Genomic DNA, 19,139 nt, shown 5'->3' with positions numbered 1-19,139 from the left:
TGCTTTTAACACACCCTGCTTTTGAAGAAGGATTCAGATTGAATGAAAGGCAAATTGCTAGTGTTTCACTCTGGGATGTTGATACTTTAAAAACACAAAGGAATGTGTTCTCTTTCATTTTTGAGGGCAAAGACAGTGGGGAAGTGTTTGCTTTTGGGCTTTTTTAATTTTCTTCCTTACCACTATTTTAAGTACGGCAGGACATGTTTTCTTTGGTAGAGAGACTGGAAAGAGGAGAAAAAAAGATGAGAAAAAAAAAAAAAGTAAAAAAAAAAGTGTACTTGAATTTAAAAGACCTGGAAGAGATTTCTGGAGGCTTCACATGCGGCAAAAATGCCATTTGCAGCAAATCTGTCTCCTGACTTCTGTGAAACTGAACTTTCTACCTGAGACTTTCTTCTTCCTCTAATGTGTTTTTCTTCTTCTGCAACAGTGCTGCAGCGTGCCTGCCAGCAGCACTCCGGGTCCCGACTCCCCTGCTTTTACAGGTCTAGCAATTCACTCCAGGCTTGAATAGCAGAGTGCACCCGGTAAACTGTTTCTTGCCCTCATAGAGAAGAATGCCACTTCTCTCAGCAGTCATTCAGGTTCACTCACTGGTCACCTCCGTAGCTGATCTCTTTCCAACCTCTTCACTTCTTCATTCTCTGCTCACTTCACACTGTGAGCTGACATACCATCAGTCAAATAATTCCTTGCGCCATTAAGCACTCGTCAGTTTTCATCTCTCTTACTCAGTAGCTACAGCAAATGAAAAGCTTTGCTTCTGATTCTTCCTATACATAATTCCCTCTTTTTGCAGCAGAAGGGTTTCATACCTTTCCTTTTTGCCACTGATCAACATGGCTTTGTGTCCCACATGCTCTGATCTCTCTTCTTTTGTGGATGATCATTCTTCTGGATTTGTCCAGGTAAATTCCTAAATTGTTGTCTTAGCAAAGGTTTCATTTGGGATGCTATTTTTATCACAGAACGTACCCATGGAAAAGGGAAAGCATTGAGTTCTCTTATTTGCTTAGTCTCGTACAAAGGCACTGGGGATTTATGCATTCCCAGCACTAAGGCTGGAACAGGGAGAGATGGGACCCTTCCCTGGTGTCAGATCATGTAACTCTGTTCAGGACGGATGTTGCCTGGTACCCGATGGCGTGTTTACAGCTTGTCCCCAGCATTTCCCACATCCCTTGACATACTGGCCAAACGTGGTCATCTTTTGCCTAGGAATGTTTATATCTCCCCCTTCTCTCATCCTCTTCTTGGCTGGCCTGAAGACATGCCTACATCATGAGGGGTCCCTCATCATGATCTCTTACCAAGCAATGATTTTGGAGTGGGGCCGGAGGGGGGGGAGGGGGGAGGGGAAGGGGGGGAGGAGGCACGACTTATTTTTGAAAGTGGTTTTCCCTTGCAGTATCCGCCTTTTCTGTCTTTGTGCCAGGCTAGAGGTGAAGGTTTTAAGGAGTTCCCAGCGGGAACTTTTAGGAAATGGCTTTTTCTATTTGCAGAAATTCTTAGTGTTTATAAAACCTCTGTATGCAATCTTGTTGTCATGTCTCTGTCAATATATTCCCACTGTGTAAAGAGATTGTTATTCTTTCTCTTTCTCTCTCCCTCCCCCTTCCCCCAGAGTTTCTTATTTTAGCCCCTGTGTATCTATTTGCACTCCTGTGCTCTTTCCTCATCCCTACTGCCTCCCACTTCATCCAGCTACCAAAATAATTGTGGGTCTTTCTTAAAGAACCGTTCTTAGATTAATATGTCAATTGATTAATAAGTCATCAGAGATTAGTACTGGCAGCAAATACACTGGTATTGTAAGAAGTAGACTTTCTTTTTGTACACTTGTTGGCATTTTAGACTACACTTACACCTTACACTGGTAATTAAATCTCCCCAGTCCCTGAAGTAGAAGCCCGAGATAAAAATTGTGCATGTTCCTACAGTGTGTTCAGTTTCTCAATATTTTGAGATGCAGCAGGAAAGTAAAACTTCTTTGCTTTGAAGGAATCGGTACACATTATAAAAGATACTATCTCTTAGCAGATCTGGAGGAATGATGATATTTTTGTGTCAGTGTGGGTTGTCGGATCTTGGAACTACAGTCATCGGATTAAAGACGTATTTTAGTTTTCAGTTTGATTCTGGTGAGGCATCAATAGCAGAAGCCACGAAGTATTGCTCTTGGAGGCTAGCTTTCACTTCCACCTGAAATCAGGTCTTCTAAGGCCAGCACCTGAGACTTCTGGTAATAGAGGAACCTGAAAGTCCGTAGAGTCCTGTGACAGCAGTGCGGCTGAGTGACCGTCAGGCACAGCCTGACCTCAGCCATCCTGCCTGAGAGGAAATCAGCAGCTGAACAGATTGCTATTAGCTGAAGGTAGCTCTTGTGGGAAGAACAAAAAGTACCGATTTACATTTGTAGCGAGGGGAAAAAAAAAAAGATGTCTTAAGCCATTGCATTGTGCAATGGAAAGAGAGCTGACTTCCAGTTTCCATTCAGTAACGCTTTTATATAAGGTATGCTTCCTTTTTCCCATAACTCACCTACTAGAACTGTAACTGAAAAATTCCTTTTTTATTTACAGCCACAGTAAAACCAGGCCCAATGCATGGTTTGGTTTTTTTTTTTTCCATTTTAGAGATCATAAAATGAGATCTGATTAGGCTGCAATTGCCGCTGCAGAAGCAGCAGGCTGCAATGTTTCAGACTCTTGAACAAAGCTGACTATTGTATCCTGTGGATGGACCCAAAAAACCTACAAGCTTTTTAACTTTTATCTCCCTCCTTTTTAACTGTGTGCCTTAATGTCTCTATTGCCCATAAGCATTTATATCCCACTATGTATAGGATCAGGGAGGATTCAGGGAAAGTCACTAAGTGTTCTCTTGGTTTATAGCACTAATTTAAATGAGCTTTCCTGCACAAAAAGGTCTAGTATATTTTATTTCCTCCAGCTTCTGTTTCTGGGACTTAGTAACTTCAGCATGTAGGATACCCAACACTCCTTCGAAGACCTGCAACTCCTCTTTCTGTGCAGCTGAAAAGAGTATTGGGCAGTGGTACCTTGAGAGGTTCATTCTTCTGTTGCCCACTTCAGAGGGATGCCCCTCCTGCCCTGCCCTTGTGATAAGTTTGCTCTTGACCCTCTCTCTTTCAACCACAACATCTGGTTTACAGCTCTCCTGTGGCCCAGTCCACGTGCAAACTGCATCAAAACCAAACAGAACTTCTTGTAGCCAGAACAAGGAAGGGGAGAGACCTGAATGTCCTCTCTTGGGCTGTTGCTGTGCTGGCATGGGCCCTGCAGAAGGGTACTTTAAGTCATTCTTCTGCAGAATAAAAGGAAGATCTGACCCTGGTATTTTCTCAGGGAGGAGCATAGGAAGAATTACAAAGCAAAAAGGGTGGAAATATTTTATATTAATTGGCAAAGGAAGGAAGAAATCTAGCTCTTCCCCTTTAATGTTTCTAGTCAAACTTATCTGAAAACAGGAATTAGTACATTTATTTAAAAAAAAATTATTCAAGACCTTCTGAACGGAAGTTATCATACAGTTGGCTCGGTTCCAATTGCAACACCCTTAATTATGTGAGTTATTGGACTGCACTATGGACTGGGGTACCGTATTGTACGGCGGCTTTAACATCTGGTGGTTTTGCTGCAGATTGGATAGTAAGACTCACTCAGGATTGTGATGGTCTTGGAAAGACTCCACAAATTTACTCATAAAACAGAACTTCATTTTTTATTTTTCGTTTGTGTCATGTCACAGGAGCAAAGCTTAATTATTCTTCAACAGTTTCCAGTTTTCCAAATTGTATATTTCTGGTGTTTTATATGTTTAACTGTTTCCTAGGAGGAAAACACTTCCAGTAGTGGAACGGCTTGCCTAACCAGTGGAGAGATTCCACGGAGCAGGTCAGAGGGGACTTTGATTGATGTGGATGACCGAGCACCTTCAGCCAGCTACAGTATGTCTCTCTGCTATTTTCTATAGGAAGGCTCTCTGCCTAAAGTCTGTATTTCTGCAAAACTCTCAATAGTGTCAAGAGCTATAGCTACTCTGTAAACCCCTGTACACCAGTTTTTTACTTGGTGATTGGTTATTGTTTGGTTTGTTTCTTTTTTTATTGCATATGGTTTGCACTACTCAGGCCATCACAGATGTCCTTGGAGTCAGAACACAAAGGGTTGTCACAAGAGCCCCTAGGAGAAATTTGCTGCATGTAAGAGAATTCCTCTGTCCCCTGCCATAGCAAACGTGGGTCAGGCACGTTGAGAGGAAGAGCTGGAATCATTAACCTAACATAAATAAATGCTATTTATGTTGTGTTCATTGTAGGGTTGAGATGGGGAAGAGATGAGGAAGTCCTTAGCTAAACTACATAAATTTAGGGTTTTAAGAACCAGGAAGGCAAGGTAATTTTGGAGTTAGCCCAGTTTAAAAACTGGAGTCTTAGCAAAGTTAATTTAACATCATTGCTATTTTAACCCAAAAGCTAAGAAAACATTCCTCTCCACAAGGTAGGCACTGTCTTAACTTTTTGTCCAGTAGCAGATGTGAGTAATGGTGGGCCTGGCACTTGCTCTGAGAGTTCAGGAGCAGGAATTATTTCCTCGCTAACCTACTGCACCTCAGTAATGTGGTCTATTACCTTGGCATGAGAAAGTACCCACCCTAACGACGCGGTTTCTGCCAGAGTTTTCTGCTCAGTCTTTTCATGTCGAAACATGCCCTTTAGGATGGGGAAACAAACCCTAATGTTTATTTTGGGATTAATTAACATATTTTTTAATAGATAATCATGACCTGACTGTAACAGCATCACAGTGCAAGGAAAGCTTTTGGCCTGTGGGCAGAAACAAAAGGACTTTTCAGTTGGTGCTTGAGCAGCCCAGCCCCACCTGGTGGCCCTGGCCAAGACTGAGTGCCAGAGGGGCAGGAGGCTGGGCAGATGGGCAGCCGGGAAGCAGGTAAATTCCACTTTGGTTCTTCGAAATTAAGACTTTTCTGGAACTGTGGAAAAACTTCACAGTTTTGGCTTTTTGTCACAATTCATGACAAAGGAAACAAAAAGAAAAGTACTATAATTTCGTTGTTTTTTTTTTTTTTTCTTTTTGTGGCTGAATGCACTGTCATTCTTGCAACAATTAGTAACCTTGGAGATGGAAGGTACTATGGAAATGGTAAAAATGATGGATATAGATATGCTGAAAGAATAGAAATGCTGATTTTTCCCCTCTAAAATTAGAATTCTTTACAAGGATGTACAAAGAAAGGATGGTATAACCTCTGCATATAGAAAAATAACAGCAAACTGAAGTAATAGAAAACCTTAGCACAAAAATGAGCCAGCAATGTGCCCTTGTGGCCAAGAGGGCCAATGGTGTCCTGGGGTGCATCAAGAAGAGTGTGGCCAGTAGATCAAGGGAGGTTATCCTCCCCCTCTACTTTGCCCTGGTGAGGCCACATCTGGAGCACTGTGTCCAGTTCTGGGCTCCCCAGTTCAAAAAAAACAAGGAACTACTGGAGAGAGTCCAGCGGAGGGCTACGAAGATGATCTGGGGACTGGAACACCTCTCTTATGAGGAAAGGCTGAGACACCTGGGTCTGTTTAGCCTGGAGAAGAGAAGACTGAGAGGGGATCTCATCAATGCTTATAAATATCTAAAGGGCAGGTGTCAAGAGGATGGCACCAGACTCTTTTCAGTGGTGTCCGGCAACAGGCACAAAGTGGAACACAGGAAGTTCCATTTCAACATGAGGAAAAACTTTACTTTGAGGGTGACAGAGCACTGGAACAGGCTGCCTAGAGAGGCTGTGGTGTTTCCTCTGGAGATATTCAAAACCCACCTGGATGCGATCCTGTCCAACCTGCTCTAAGTGAACCTGCTTTGGCAGGAGGGTTGGACTAGATGATCTCCAAAGGTCCCTTCCAAACCCTACCATCCCGTGATTCTGTGAAAAAGTTGTGGTTAGTCTATTCATTGGAGGAAGTGTGAGCCTTAATCAACTTATAAACCAGCTTCTGTGAACAGTCATTAATATTAAATATAAGGATGTTTTGTCTTTAGAATAGACATTACTGTTAATAATGAGTATTTTTATTAGGAAGCACATTTAAATATCAATTTTACACCCCTATTTGTCTGTTTAAGTGCAATCTCAGAAAAATTATAGCCACAAACCATTTCTCTCCAAATTTCAAATTGTAAAACACCTCATAAATTATACCAATGAATTTTTTTAAAGGAAAGCTATCTAACAAATTCCACACACACTGACATAAATTGTAAGAGTGCTGTTATCAATTAAATGCCTGTGCACTAGCATAAAAAGGAATCCTGAATAATGCATTTATCTGTACTCTCTACAGTGCTTGAAAAATGAAACAGTAGTTGTTTAATCTTTGCAGAGAGTTAGCCACAAAGGAAAGAAATCCATTGCATTTTGTAAGAGTCAAAAGATTTCTGAAATGTAAGGGTTTAAACCTTATGGGACCTTACCATACTTGATGCCAATTAATAGTTGTCGGAGTTGATAATGGCCAAAACCTCGCAGAAGATGCCTTACATCCTTCAGTATTAATTTGTTAGCACTCTTTCTATTAACAAAGATTCATAACGCTATGTAGAAATCAATATTGATACTCTTTAAAAAGTTGAAGGAGAAATATATAAATGATCTATATGTATTTTAGGAGGATAAATTTAGTCATCTGTTAGTTTAGCAGACTGTCAGTTGGAAATGAATGGAATGTCTCAAGTCTTTAGGAAATGCTTCTGTTTTTTTCTTTTAAACAGATGTCAATGAAAGTAAATTGGATTTGGATATTGACTGGTCTGATGTATTCAAACATGCCCATGCTGTTTCCAAGACTAATCCTTTCTGGAATGAACTGTCAGCCTCCAATCCTTTTGTACATGACATAGCTGCTTCAAATAGAAATGAAAATAATAAATACCTCTCGATCTTAAAAGAAAACCCCTATTTGTTCTCCAAAGTTTGTAGCAACAGGGATTCTTTGGCTTCCTCGGGTGATGAGCTAGATATTGATTGTCTTCTAAGAAAGACTTCATCAAGACGATCTGGACGATCCAAGAGTGTCTCTGACTTCCTGGATATTGTTGATAACCGAAAATTTAATCCTCGCAAGACCCCACCTCAAAAAACTATAGCTTCAGACATGAGATGGCTTCAAAATGACCGTGAAGCCTACAAGATAGCTTGGTTGAGTCACCGACAACTCACAAGGTCTTGCCTAGATTTAGAAGCCATGAGCCATAGTCCTGGATGGGCACAAACTCAAGCTACAGACATTCATGTAGTTTGTAAACTGAATCATGAAGGGGGTTCAGTACAGCTACCTGACTCGGATATCAACGTTCATGTCCCTGTGGGTCATGTATTACCTGGGGAATTCCAAGAAGTTGGTTTAAAGGCTATCCTTAACCCTCCATCTTCGTTTAACAATGAGCTGTCTAGCACAGTAAGTCCGCTGATAGAACTTACGCTGAGCAACCTCAACACGAGGGAAGCCATTTTTCTAGAGGTGAAAGTCGCGGCTAAAGTGAAGAATGATCCACTCAGCCAAGTTATGAGTGATATTGTGTGTTTTTTTAGTCTCAGTAAAGAAGGGCCTTTTAAGAAGCTAGAGAATTGCTACACTTATCAAGATACCATACAAGTGAAGCTAACGGACCTAAGACACGTGATGTATGCAGTGATCGCTGTACAAGCAAACAAAATCCAGCCTCCAGCAACTAATGTCTGGGACTATGTTCATAGAACGGTCTCAGTTGGAATATATGGTCCCAAATATATTCATCCATCTTTTACAGCAGTTTTTACAGTCTTTGGTCATAACTACATTCCAGGAAAACTCACAATTTGTGATATAAAAAAAGCGGGAAAAAGAATGCCTCCCGTTGTGTTTCAGCTGTGGGGAAAACATACATTTCTGCTTGAAAAGCCACAAGATTTAAACATTTCTTTGGTATCCTGTGATCCAGATTTTGAAGTGAAGATGGAAGACCAAAGCAAAAATATTAAAGAGGAGGAGCTGAAAACTGGTGAAATGGTCCGCCAACAATTCCTCTTTTCCATGCTTGGATGTAGGGAGATGCATTTCTTTGTTTTCCTTGTTCAGATTAAAGTCTTAGAAAGTAGCCAAGTAATGCAGTTTCATGTTACGACTCCTGATCCAGCTCCAAAATTAAGTGGAATTATCAATCGGCCAAAGCGCTTACAAAAGCGCAAAGAAATCAAGTCTGCACCTTTGCTTTTAATACCAACAGTTAAATATCCAAAGTTTCAAGATAAAACTTTGAGCGTTAATACTTACGGAGTGGCTTTGAAAACTGTGTTACGTCAAAATAAGATTGACTATTTGCTCGAATATTTTAAAGGGGACACAATAGCACTTCTTGGTGAAGATAAAGTAAAAGCCATTGGACAAACTAAAATAAAAGAGTGGTACGTAGGAGTTCTCAGAAAAAAAATTGGTCTTGTACATTGCAAAAACATTAAAGTGATTTCCAAAGAACAAGCTATGGACACCGCTGATAGTGAGCTAACAACCAGGAATCTTGTTGAACAAATTGCATTGCCATTCAAAAAACTGACTTACATCTACTCAGTAGTTTTGTCTACAGTATCGGAGAGTGTTTACGATTGGAGAGCTTTGGCGGAGGTACTAGGATATTCACACATGTCTTTGGATGACTTTAACGAGGCACATGTTGATAAAGAATCAGAGAGAGTAGCGCATGTTGTGAAGAGGATGAAGGAAGATTGCCATGCTAACAAAAAAAAAAGACTATTTCTTTATGAGCTCATTGTTGTAAGTATTGCACGAACTAACTTGGTTATTGGGAACGCATTGCCAAGCAAGTACTCAATAGTCATGTGTGAAAAAGAAAAAATGGTTCCTGCACCCTTGTGGGAATCCCTACAAACCTGTTACTAAAAGTTGTAGACACCTGTAGATGGACAATACATCCAGACTCTCATGAAGAATAATACTTTAAATTAATTTACAGAACAGTGTTCTGTAAATGTTCCACGTGCCTTGGTTATTTAGTAGGTTGACTGAGTTGACTTTTTGTTTTTAAACGGCCAGGATTGAAATACCTTTGTCTTTTGTCATGGAAGTCATCATGGTAAATTGCTTCCCTGAGCAATTCCCGTTCCCATTGTGAAGCATTTAGTAACCTTATTGTGTGGTAACTCCATTATTTATATATCTTATGTACCCTAAGGTGCATGCCTAAGTTCGCTTCATATTTTTGAAGCAAGGAAATCCTGACCCACATGTTGAAGACAGGATTTTCTATACACACATAACCACTTCATAGTCAGTGCTGTAGCGACTTAAGGACAATATTGCAAGTATTTCAGTACATATTTTCATCGTCCTCATTTGTAGACACTGGGCAACTTCTCTGTGATTCAATGCTGTTACACGTAAATCAAAAGTGGTTTTAGTCTAAATGCTTCCAGGTAATAGGTTGCATTGTTAACCATCTTAATTTACTTACAAATTTGTGCGCAAATTAATTTGGAGTTAACAGTTACTCAATATTGTCCTTGTCTGAATGAAAAGTCCACCAGCCTATTTAGGGACAGAAGAGAGTTAAATTTCTCATATGAAAAAAAGAAAAAAGTATTATAAAAATGGGGCTTTAAAAATTCTCATTGTAGCCTTTCCTCTAAAGCCTTTTGACTATCCTGAATCGCAAACCTTAAAAGGGTTTACTTCTCATAACTAGAATATATGCCCTTTGAAGTGCTGACAGCAATTTCAGGAGGATTCTGAAAGTTTTGGTAGTAGTGGTCACTTACAACTCTTAAGACCGCATTAAACTGCGTGGAATAAAACTGAGCAAGTATGAATTTAGGCTGCCATGTCTCTGTACAAATAGGGGAGGGGTGAGTTAAAGCTGAAAATGATCCAAACTTTTAATTGAATACAGTGAAACAGAGTTTGATACAGAACAGACTAAAGGTGGGGCATAATTAGATGGATAAGATGTCCCATTTTATTGAGATGTATATGATTTTGAGCTATGAAATGCCAATGCTGGTCCTTGTCTTTGTAAAGCTAGACTTAAAGCTAGATATCACCCATGTCACTTCTGGGTAGCATTTACTGGTTATTTCTTCTAATTAATCTCCTATTTTTATCTTTAACAAGGTTCTTGATTATCAGAGCAAAGGTAAACTGAACAACTTTGCCTCCACTTTGCCAACATATAGAGGGATTTGGTACTATACACTATAGTCTCTTTATCAGTACTGTGCCTACCAAAAGTTCTAGTTTGCAATGAGGATTTCTATGGAAAAACTTTTTACGATTAAATCACACAAGTGTATGATTTCTGCAGAAATGCTTGATATTTTATGAAAAATCAGTATCTAAAAACCAAGGAAAACTTCTGGATTTTGTTCTTGATCTTTCACTGAAAAAGTCAGTATTTTCAGTGGAACATTTTGCTGTTAATTTGAAGAGAATAAAAAACAACACCTAATTTTCTCATTAGCTCTTATCCAAACAAATGAAGAAAGGAGAATGCAACGTCTGCATTTCAGGGTTTCACTCCTGGAACCATTTTAATTTGTTTGTTGTTAAAAGCTCGTTTGGCATGGGAGAGGGAAGAGTTTTATGCTTGCATTTCTGCTTAATGCTCAGCAAATTATCAGTTCTGTGGGAGGAGTAAATCAAAAGGTGCTGGCCAACGTAATCAATGATTTTCCGGAAAAGCAGTAGAAGAAGGACCACACCTTAGTATAATAGCGTTCTAATTTCATTTTTAAGTTTCATGTCATATTTTTAAGAAGCTAAATTTGATGTCCCAAATATTTTTGTTGGAGAAGCATATTTTTCCTTTAGCATCTGTAAGCTTGGCAGGATCCATGTGACACTGGAATGCTGAAGCAGCTGAATGCCAGCTTAATTTTTTCTTAAGCTTGTGGGCAGGTTTCCTGTGAAACTGTTGGCAACACCTTTTGTAGGAAAAGTTACATATTTGTAAGAACACAAAGTACACAAAAAACCTTCCTGTCTGCTTAGAAATGCAGAATAGCGCTATTAAAAACAAGCGATTATGTTCTGTTTGTAATTACTGGTGAAGGAACACTAATGAAAATGATTGTTGCAGGCGCTTTTGAAAATAGATTGCCAGGGATTAGTGGCACGTCTTACCCAGGACACCATCATTTTGACTTCAGCTGTCAAGCTTGGCAAATACTGGCGGGAGCTTGCGGAGAAGCTAGCCCGACTCACAAAGCAGCAAATCGAGGCTTATGAAGTACCCCACCAAGGGAAAAATGGCACGGTAGCTCTGGAGGTAAGGCTCTGGTGTAACGGTGTGTGCACACTTGCTCCTTTGCAAAACCACAGCCAGGGGCCTTTCTTCTTCCTTGCTTTGTGCGCTTCTTCCCTTTTGCAGCCTGGCATCTGACCTCTTTATTTAATTTGTAAGCCCTTCAATGCGAGGAATTCTTACCAACTTTCGTTTGCAATTATCTAGATATACCTTTGAGGACAGTCGTTCCGTGTTACTGTGCCAAGTTAATTTGCTGTGCAGGTCCTGGTCTCTGTCTTGAGCTTCAGCTCTTTACTCCCACCCCAAGGGCCGCTTTCAGTCCCTTCTTATTGTCCTGTTCACTTGTTAATCTTGCTCGCTCCTCTGATGTCGTTTCGGACACAGTGAGGAATCATAGAATGGTTTAGGTTGGAAGAAACCCTAAAGATCATCTAGTTCCAATCCCCCGCCATAGGCAGGGACACTTTCCTCTAGACCAGGTTGCTCAAAGCCCCATCCAGTCTGGTCTTGAACACTTCCAGGGATGGGGCCTCAACAACTTCCCTGGGCAACCTGTTCCAGTGTCTCATTGCCCTCACAGGAAAGATTTTTTTCCTAATATCTAGTCTAAATCTACCCTCTTCCAGTTTGAAGTCATCTCCCCTCATCCTATCACTACATGCCCTGGTAAAAAGTCCCTCCCCAGCTTTCTTGTAGGACCCCTTCAGATAATGGAAAGCTGCTATAAGGTCCCCCCGGAGTCTTCTCTTCTCCAGACTGAAGAAGCCCAACTCTCTCAGCCTGTCCTCATAGGAGAGTTGCTCCAGCCCTCTGATCATCTTTGTGGCCTTGCTCTGGACACGCTCCAGCAGGTCCATGTCCTTCTTATGCTGGGGACTCCAGAGCTGGATGCAGTACTCCAGGTGGTGTCTCACAAGAGCAGAGTAGAGGGGCAGAATCACCTCCCTTGACCTGCTGGCCACACTTCTTTTGATGCAGTCCAGGATACGGTTGGCCTTCTGGGCTGCAAGCGTGTGTTGTCAGCTCATGTTGAGCCTCTCACAACCAATACTCCCAAGTCCTTCCCTTCAGGCTGCTCTCACTCCATTCTCCACACAGCCTGTATTTGTGGTTGGGATTGCCATGACCTACGTGCAGGACCTTGCACTTGGTCTTGTTGAACTTCATGAGGTTTGCACAGGCCCACTTCTCAAGCCTGTCTGGGTCCCTCTGGACAGCATCCCTTCTGTCCAGCATGTCCACTGTGCCACATAGCTTGGTGCCATTGGCAAACTTGCGGAGAGTGCACTCAATCCTGTTGTCCATGTTGCTGGCAAAGATATTAAACAGCACTGGTCTCAGTACTGACCCCTGAGGAATGCCACTCGTCACTGGTTTCCACTTGGACATCAAAGTGTTGACTGCAACTCTTTGAGTACGACCATCCAGCAGGTTCCTTATTCACCGAGTGCTCCATCCATCAAATCCATGTCTCTCCAATTTAGAGACCAGGATCTCATTGCATAAGTCCAGGTAGATGATGCCAGTTGCTCTCTCCTTACCCACCAGTGCTGTAACCCCGTCATAGAAGACCACCAAATTTCTCAGGCACGACTTGCCCTTGTTAGAGCCATGTTGGCTGTAACTGATCACCTCCTTATTTTCCATGTGTCTTAGCTGATTTTCCAGGAGGATCTGCTCCATGATCTTGCTGGGCACAGAGGTGATACTGTCCAGCCTGTAGTTCCTTGGGTCTTCTTTTTTTCCCCTTTTTGAAAATGGGGGTTACATTTCCCCCTTTTCAGTCAGTGGGAACTTCACCAGACTGCCATGACTTCTCAAATATGATGGAAAGTGGTTTAGGAACTTCATCTGCCAGTTCCCTCAGGACCTGTGGATGGATTTCATCAGGTCCCATGGACTTGTGCACCTTCAGGTTCCTTAGATGGTCTTGTACTTGATCTTCACCTACAGTGGGCAGTTCTTCATTCTCACAGTCTCTGCTTTTGACTTCTGCAACTTGGGTCGTGTGGTTAGATCCCTTGCTGGTGAAGACTGAGGCAAAAAAGTTGTTGAGTGCCTCAGCCTTCCCCATATCCCGGGTGACCAGGTCTCCTGTTTCCTTCTGGAGGACTATCCAGTCCTTGCAAGAGCCGCTTCAAATCACCCTTAGTACAGCTTTTGCTTTTTCCACTGCAAGGGAGCTTACCTCCACCATTAACAGTTTTCTCTTCTGTGCCTGTGTAAAATTTGTCGCCATTTAGCTTAAGTAGCATGACAAGAGTTTGGGAGCTCTGACACCGATTCCACTTCTTCCCTACTATATGAACATGGCAAATCCGCGTTTTAATTTCATAGTTTGTCAGGTAGGTCATGCTACTTATCCTCCTTTGTAAAGCATTCTGCTTATACAGAAGTAGGAGTTCTAAATAAAAGTCGAGTTGTCCTCTCAGATGTATTTTACTGTCTACACATATAAGAAGCAATTTAGCTGCCTAATTATATCTCTAGTGCCATTTGAGGTGCTCAGAGGTACCCATGGCATCCGTGCAATGTCAGATATGTCACAAGATTTAGGGTGGGCCCTCGTCTGCGCCTCAGCTGAGGGCCAGCCTGTGCTCCTGGCACGCCTTTGCCCTGGCAGCCAAATTGCTTCCTGCATTTCTCTAACATCGAAGCATGCAGTAGATCCACTGTTTCCCACAGAGTTATGTGCCAATAACGTCTAGGTCCCAGACTGGGTTTTACCCTGAACATCCTCTTTTGTTGCTGAATGATGCTCAAGCTGACCTTTCTGCCATGAGCATCTTGACTCTCCTTCTGCCTGTACCATCATCCCCTGATTATTGTAGGTAATGCATATGACCCAGCCTGAATTACTTCTCTCTCGCCTCTCAGTACCAAATGAATTATTATTTCCCATTCACAGGTTCACAACTACTCAAGACAACTTTTCTTCCTTTTTTCCTTCCCTGTAGCTGATTCTTCCTGTTCCTGATAGCTATCAAGAGATTTCTGCTCTAATCATGAACCACCATCTCCTATTCCCTTTGAATGCTCCTCCCTCCCTCCTCAATCAATATTTGACCAAAATTCCACACATTTACTTACAAGGTTCTGTACTTTTCTGCAAAATTATCTCTATAATTGCTGTTTGTAAACACTACCTCCTCCGCTGATCTTGCTTTCCTATCTGAGCTATTTCGTGTAATTTTGTTGTTGTTGTTGTTCTGGGTATGTTACTTGTGGCTGGATGCACCTTCCTCCTTAACTTTTTTTCTCATAAAGCTCTCAACTCTACCAATCCCTAGTCTACTGCTTTCTTTTAGTGAAAAAAATCACCCTGTTATTGGCCCTTTTTGCACTAGCTTATTCTAAAATACTAAAATCAAACAGAATGTGAATGTTTGTCATTTCCATCATATTTTCCTTTTTTAATTTTTTTTTTTTTTTATGCAGTGCCTTGTCTAAGTTCCTAGACTTTGTTTTACTTACTAAGCTTTCTGTGTTTGTCTGACAAAACCCCAGCTTTCTACAGAAGGAATGATAGACCTGAACAATGTGCAACTCTACTGGTCTCCGTGTTATTTGGAAATGTTTTCTGCTTTGCTAACAGCAGAAGTAAAACAATCTTAAAACTTTTTTTTCCAGCACCATATCTAGTTATTTTTATATATATATAAAATACATATATTTACTTTGTTTTAAATGGGTGCCTATTTCCATGAAGCCCATATTCTGCCTCATACACTGTATTCTTTTATTTTCAAGAGTTTTTTTACATTCTTTTTATGATAAACCACCTACGAGATTCTCTGCCTTTCAGTGACAGTGTCTGCTGCCAGAAGACAGTACAGTCAAATTCATCATAAAAAAAGCCAATAATAGAGTGTATGTTCTGTCTTTTAAGAGAACATTCAACAAGCGATCAAAGATCAGAATTTTGCTTTATTTTTATGTCGTTTCTCAAGACTTCGGATGGGCCCGTGAGAAATTTATTGGTTTCCTGTGAGCTTTGTACCAGTGTTTGTCCACACACGTGCGAGTTCAAAGCACATCAGTTTTCTAGCACTGGTATCTCATGTGGACACTGAGCATCCTCACTGTCCTGTGAACCTAACCTCAGTACTTTCTACCGAATTTAAGTGCTTTCATCTGACCTCTGAACTTCTCAGTGCTCTGGTGAATTTGAACCTTTAAACAGAGAAAGCAATACTCTGTTTATAAAGTTTTGTGTGTGTATGTTGTGTACGTATGCAAAACGAACGTAGCTAACGCAGTGTAAATTCATACCTGTGTGGAGCTGCCCCCAGTGTTGTTACAAGGTTAGCATTAGTCTGACTAATTTCAGAATGATTGCTGATCCTCACACTTACTTAGCAGGCATAACAGAACCCTGATTAAAACCATCTTATCCTAGCCTGAAGTTTTCTAATGGAAAAGCTTTCTCATTGATAGTAGTTGTTGGTGTGAAAATAGAAAGCCAAACAAAGACCGGGGAGTAATAGGTTTTGACTAGTTATTGAGGATTATCTGAAAACATTAACCAATTCATTACCCATTAAGGACTGTTCTACCACCAAGAGCATCGATTGGCTGAAAAATGTTTCTACTTTTAAACTTAGTATTTTTCTTAGTGGGACAAATCTTCTCCTAGATGATCACAGAGGCAACTTTAGGTACGTACAATCGGTGCCTAGATTTTTTTGAAGTGCTTTTCATCAGTAAATTCTAAATCACTTTACAGATGATGCAGGTATCATTATTACCTACTCAGCAGATGCAGTGGGAGCAGAGGGAAAACTCATGTATGCTGCTGAGATGAGACTGGCCCAGCATGCTGCAGTGATTTAATATTTTTGCCTGAAAATCTGCTTTGATATAATTCAGGAATGTCAAATGTAATTCAGTTCACCTATTGCATTAAAGGAGAAGGACCTGCCTTAGAAGCCTGGTTGGCAGTGTTAGTTCAATGTGGTGAGGGTGTAGATTATTGCTGAGTTAATCATGCATCATTGATGATCAGTTTATAAAGCATTTGATCCTCCCCCGAAGCCCCTCCTTTTTTTTTTTTTTCTTTTATTTTGTCCAATGAAAAAAATCAATTGTGACAGAGTAGAGGAAAGCAGCGTTTGTGATTTAGGGATGTTTCAGACAGTTCTCTGATTGCAGTGTCACACCGACCTTCAGCATAAGTCAAAGCACAGTATCTTTTCGTACTCACTGTCTCTTCACATTCTAGTGAAGACAGAAGGCTGTACCCCAATTCTTCAAATACCCTGGTCTAACAGGAATATAAGGAAAGGAAGCATGAGACAAGGAAAAGGCACAGCTAGCAACAGAGTATGAGGAAATCTCAGCTTCTCTTTTTGGCTACTTTGGTTATCAAGCTAAAAATAGGAATACAGACACTTTCTGGTCTCAGCACAAGTACAATAGTGGTGAGCTGCTCTAGTTCATTAAATATGTTGTAATATCTAGTATTTACAGTATTTACCTTAAAAACTTCTTTTTCAACATAGCCTGGCTAATAAAAGGAAAGAATTCATCGCTTTCCTTCTTCCCACCTACCCCCAAACTACTTTTCTTTCCTCCTTCTGTAACCTGATGGTTATGATGTAAGATAGACTTGCTTAAAGCCAGAATTAGGCACCATTCATTTTGTGTAAATAGTGATACCCTCCCGTCCTGTAGACCTAAAATGAGAAACTTCACTGAAAACATAGGCACTTTTTTATGTCTTAAACTGAAGGCAGAAACCAGACTAATCAGACCATGAGACACGTGACTGCGGTTATGGGTTTGATGGGTTTTTGCATTTGCAGATGGGGGAGAAAGGCAGCAGAAGTTGAGGGAGATGTTTACAGAAATTATGATAGAATCAATCTTGGGGTATGTTGAGAGTTCTTAGGCCAAATGTGGAGAAAAGCTCAGAACTATGAGCAAAGAAATTCTCCTCTTACTCAGTTCCTCAAGGGATCAAGTAGATAAAACTTAAATCAAGGAAGTAGAGCTTTATGTTGTATATTATTTGTAAATTAATAGTATTATATTGAGGAAATAACCAATTTCCTCCTGAATTATCCTTCAGAACCATGAAAAGAGAAAAAGATGTTAAAAAATCTGGATTTCCTGATCATTTCTGTGTATATATATAAAAATGTGCACACATCAGTCCATATGCTTTTATTACTATGCACAAGTGTGTTTCTGTTAAAATAGCAAATACCAGAACCTTTTAGGAAAGTGGTGGGTTTCTTTGTGTATCATCCCTGCAATTGCTAACTCAGTTGCTGTTTGCAAAACCTTTAGTGCCAAAGAGGAGTGGGAAACTAGAAAGGGAATAACCCAAGTTAAATTTGGGAAAGCAGCATCTGGGAAAACAATCTTTTTGTTTGTAAATGGAGCAAACTTACTCTGGACATCAGTGCTTTGAAAGATGTGAGTCCAGCTTGGTATCTGAATCATGCTGTCATAGCTTAATTAATGTCACTAGATCAATGACAAATTACACCTGCTAAGGATCTGGTCCATATTTCTTTGACATTAAAAAAAACATACTGTAGTTTGAAATAAGGAGCACTGGTAACCTGTCTTTTCATAAAGGAGACATTTTGTAACCTGTCTTTTCAAAAGGAGACTTTTTAAATTGCATGTCCTGATTTTAAACTGATTTTAAAACATTAACTGCAAAAACTTTTGACTATCCTGCTTTTGAAGTGTTTGGGGTCTTTTTCTTCTCTCTTTTTTTTTTTTTTTTTTTTTAAACAGAGATTCTATAGATATATTGTTGTCTTGTTGTTACCAGAAGACATTTTTTAAAGATAAGAAACATGTTAAAAAGTTGCAGGCTAAGGAGGGGGACAGTGGGATGTTGATTAATGAGACAAAGGGAGGGATTAACCATCAAAAGCACAGTCAAACTCCAAATAGGGAAACTGCTGCTGGGTGTATGCATTGTAAAAATGGCCAATGGGGAAAGTGTTTTCCTTCCACCCCTGTTCTTTGAATTATACTTTCAGACAGCAATATAGTTGGACTTGGTGATAATCATCTGAATGAAGAATTTATCTTTCCATTACTTACCCCTCCAAGAATTTGAGAGAACTTAAGTACATAAGGTTACTGCAGTTTTTATATCAATATGCCTTTTATGATATATCATTTCAGTGTGGCTAAGGATCAAACGCTTCTTTTTTTTTTTTTCCCATAAGACTTTTCTACTATCTAGTAGGAAAAATTTAGATTTTTTTGCTCAATAATTCAATTTCTGCAACTAAACTTTTTTTTTTTTTTTTTTCCTCCTTTATTTGCAGATGATGTGGAAACCTGCATATGACTTTCTCTACACGTGGGGTGCCCATTATGGAGACAGTTACAGGGATGTCTTACAAGACCTGCAATCAGCCTTGGATAAAATGAAAAACCCAGTAACAAAACAGTGGCGAGAGCTAACTGGAACGTTGATCCTTGTGAACTGCATGGAGGTGTTAAGGGCAAGTGCTTTCTCCAAAATGGAGGAAGAGGAGTAGACTACCAAGATATGTTTTTGGGAAAATCTCTTGGGAAACTGTACTGCTGATACTCGTGTTTCAGTGATGCTTGCAGAACAGGACAGAACGCAGTTTGTTTTACCTGAGTTGATGTTCGGCCTAGCCCCGTGGTTCTCAGCTACAGATCGTCAGAGCTTGCTAAGGGCTACAGAGTAAACAAGAAAAGAGTGTGTGTGTGGGGGGGTTAAACTAGTGAGGTCAACATAAATGACTTGAATTCTATCGTGTAGTTTCTAAAAGGAGCTATTTCTGATTGCACTGACTTTCAAGTGGAGAT

The 19,139-nt window shown here is 40.4% G+C and overlaps 1 protein-coding gene across 1 annotated transcript; it reads left to right on the top strand.

The window, feature by feature from the left end:
* Nucleotides 1-842: 842 nt before the first annotated feature.
* MACC1 (MET transcriptional regulator MACC1) lies at nt 843-18,841 on the top strand (the record flags this gene model as incomplete). The annotated part of the gene is made up of 5 exons (XM_082499151.1): nt 843-911; nt 3,859-3,973; nt 6,807-8,845; nt 11,163-11,351; nt 18,626-18,841. 5 exons carry the CDS (start codon nt 843-845, stop codon nt 18,839-18,841), a joined length of 2,628 nt encoding a protein of 875 aa, XP_082355277.1.
* Nucleotides 18,842-19,139: the final 298 nt, after the last annotated feature.

This window comes from Vanellus vanellus (assembly GCF_965231255.1).
Source record: "Vanellus vanellus genome assembly, chromosome: 2".
Taxonomy (NCBI): Eukaryota; Metazoa; Chordata; class Aves; order Charadriiformes; family Charadriidae; genus Vanellus; species Vanellus vanellus.
This window is presented reverse-complemented; position numbering and strand designations above follow the sequence as displayed.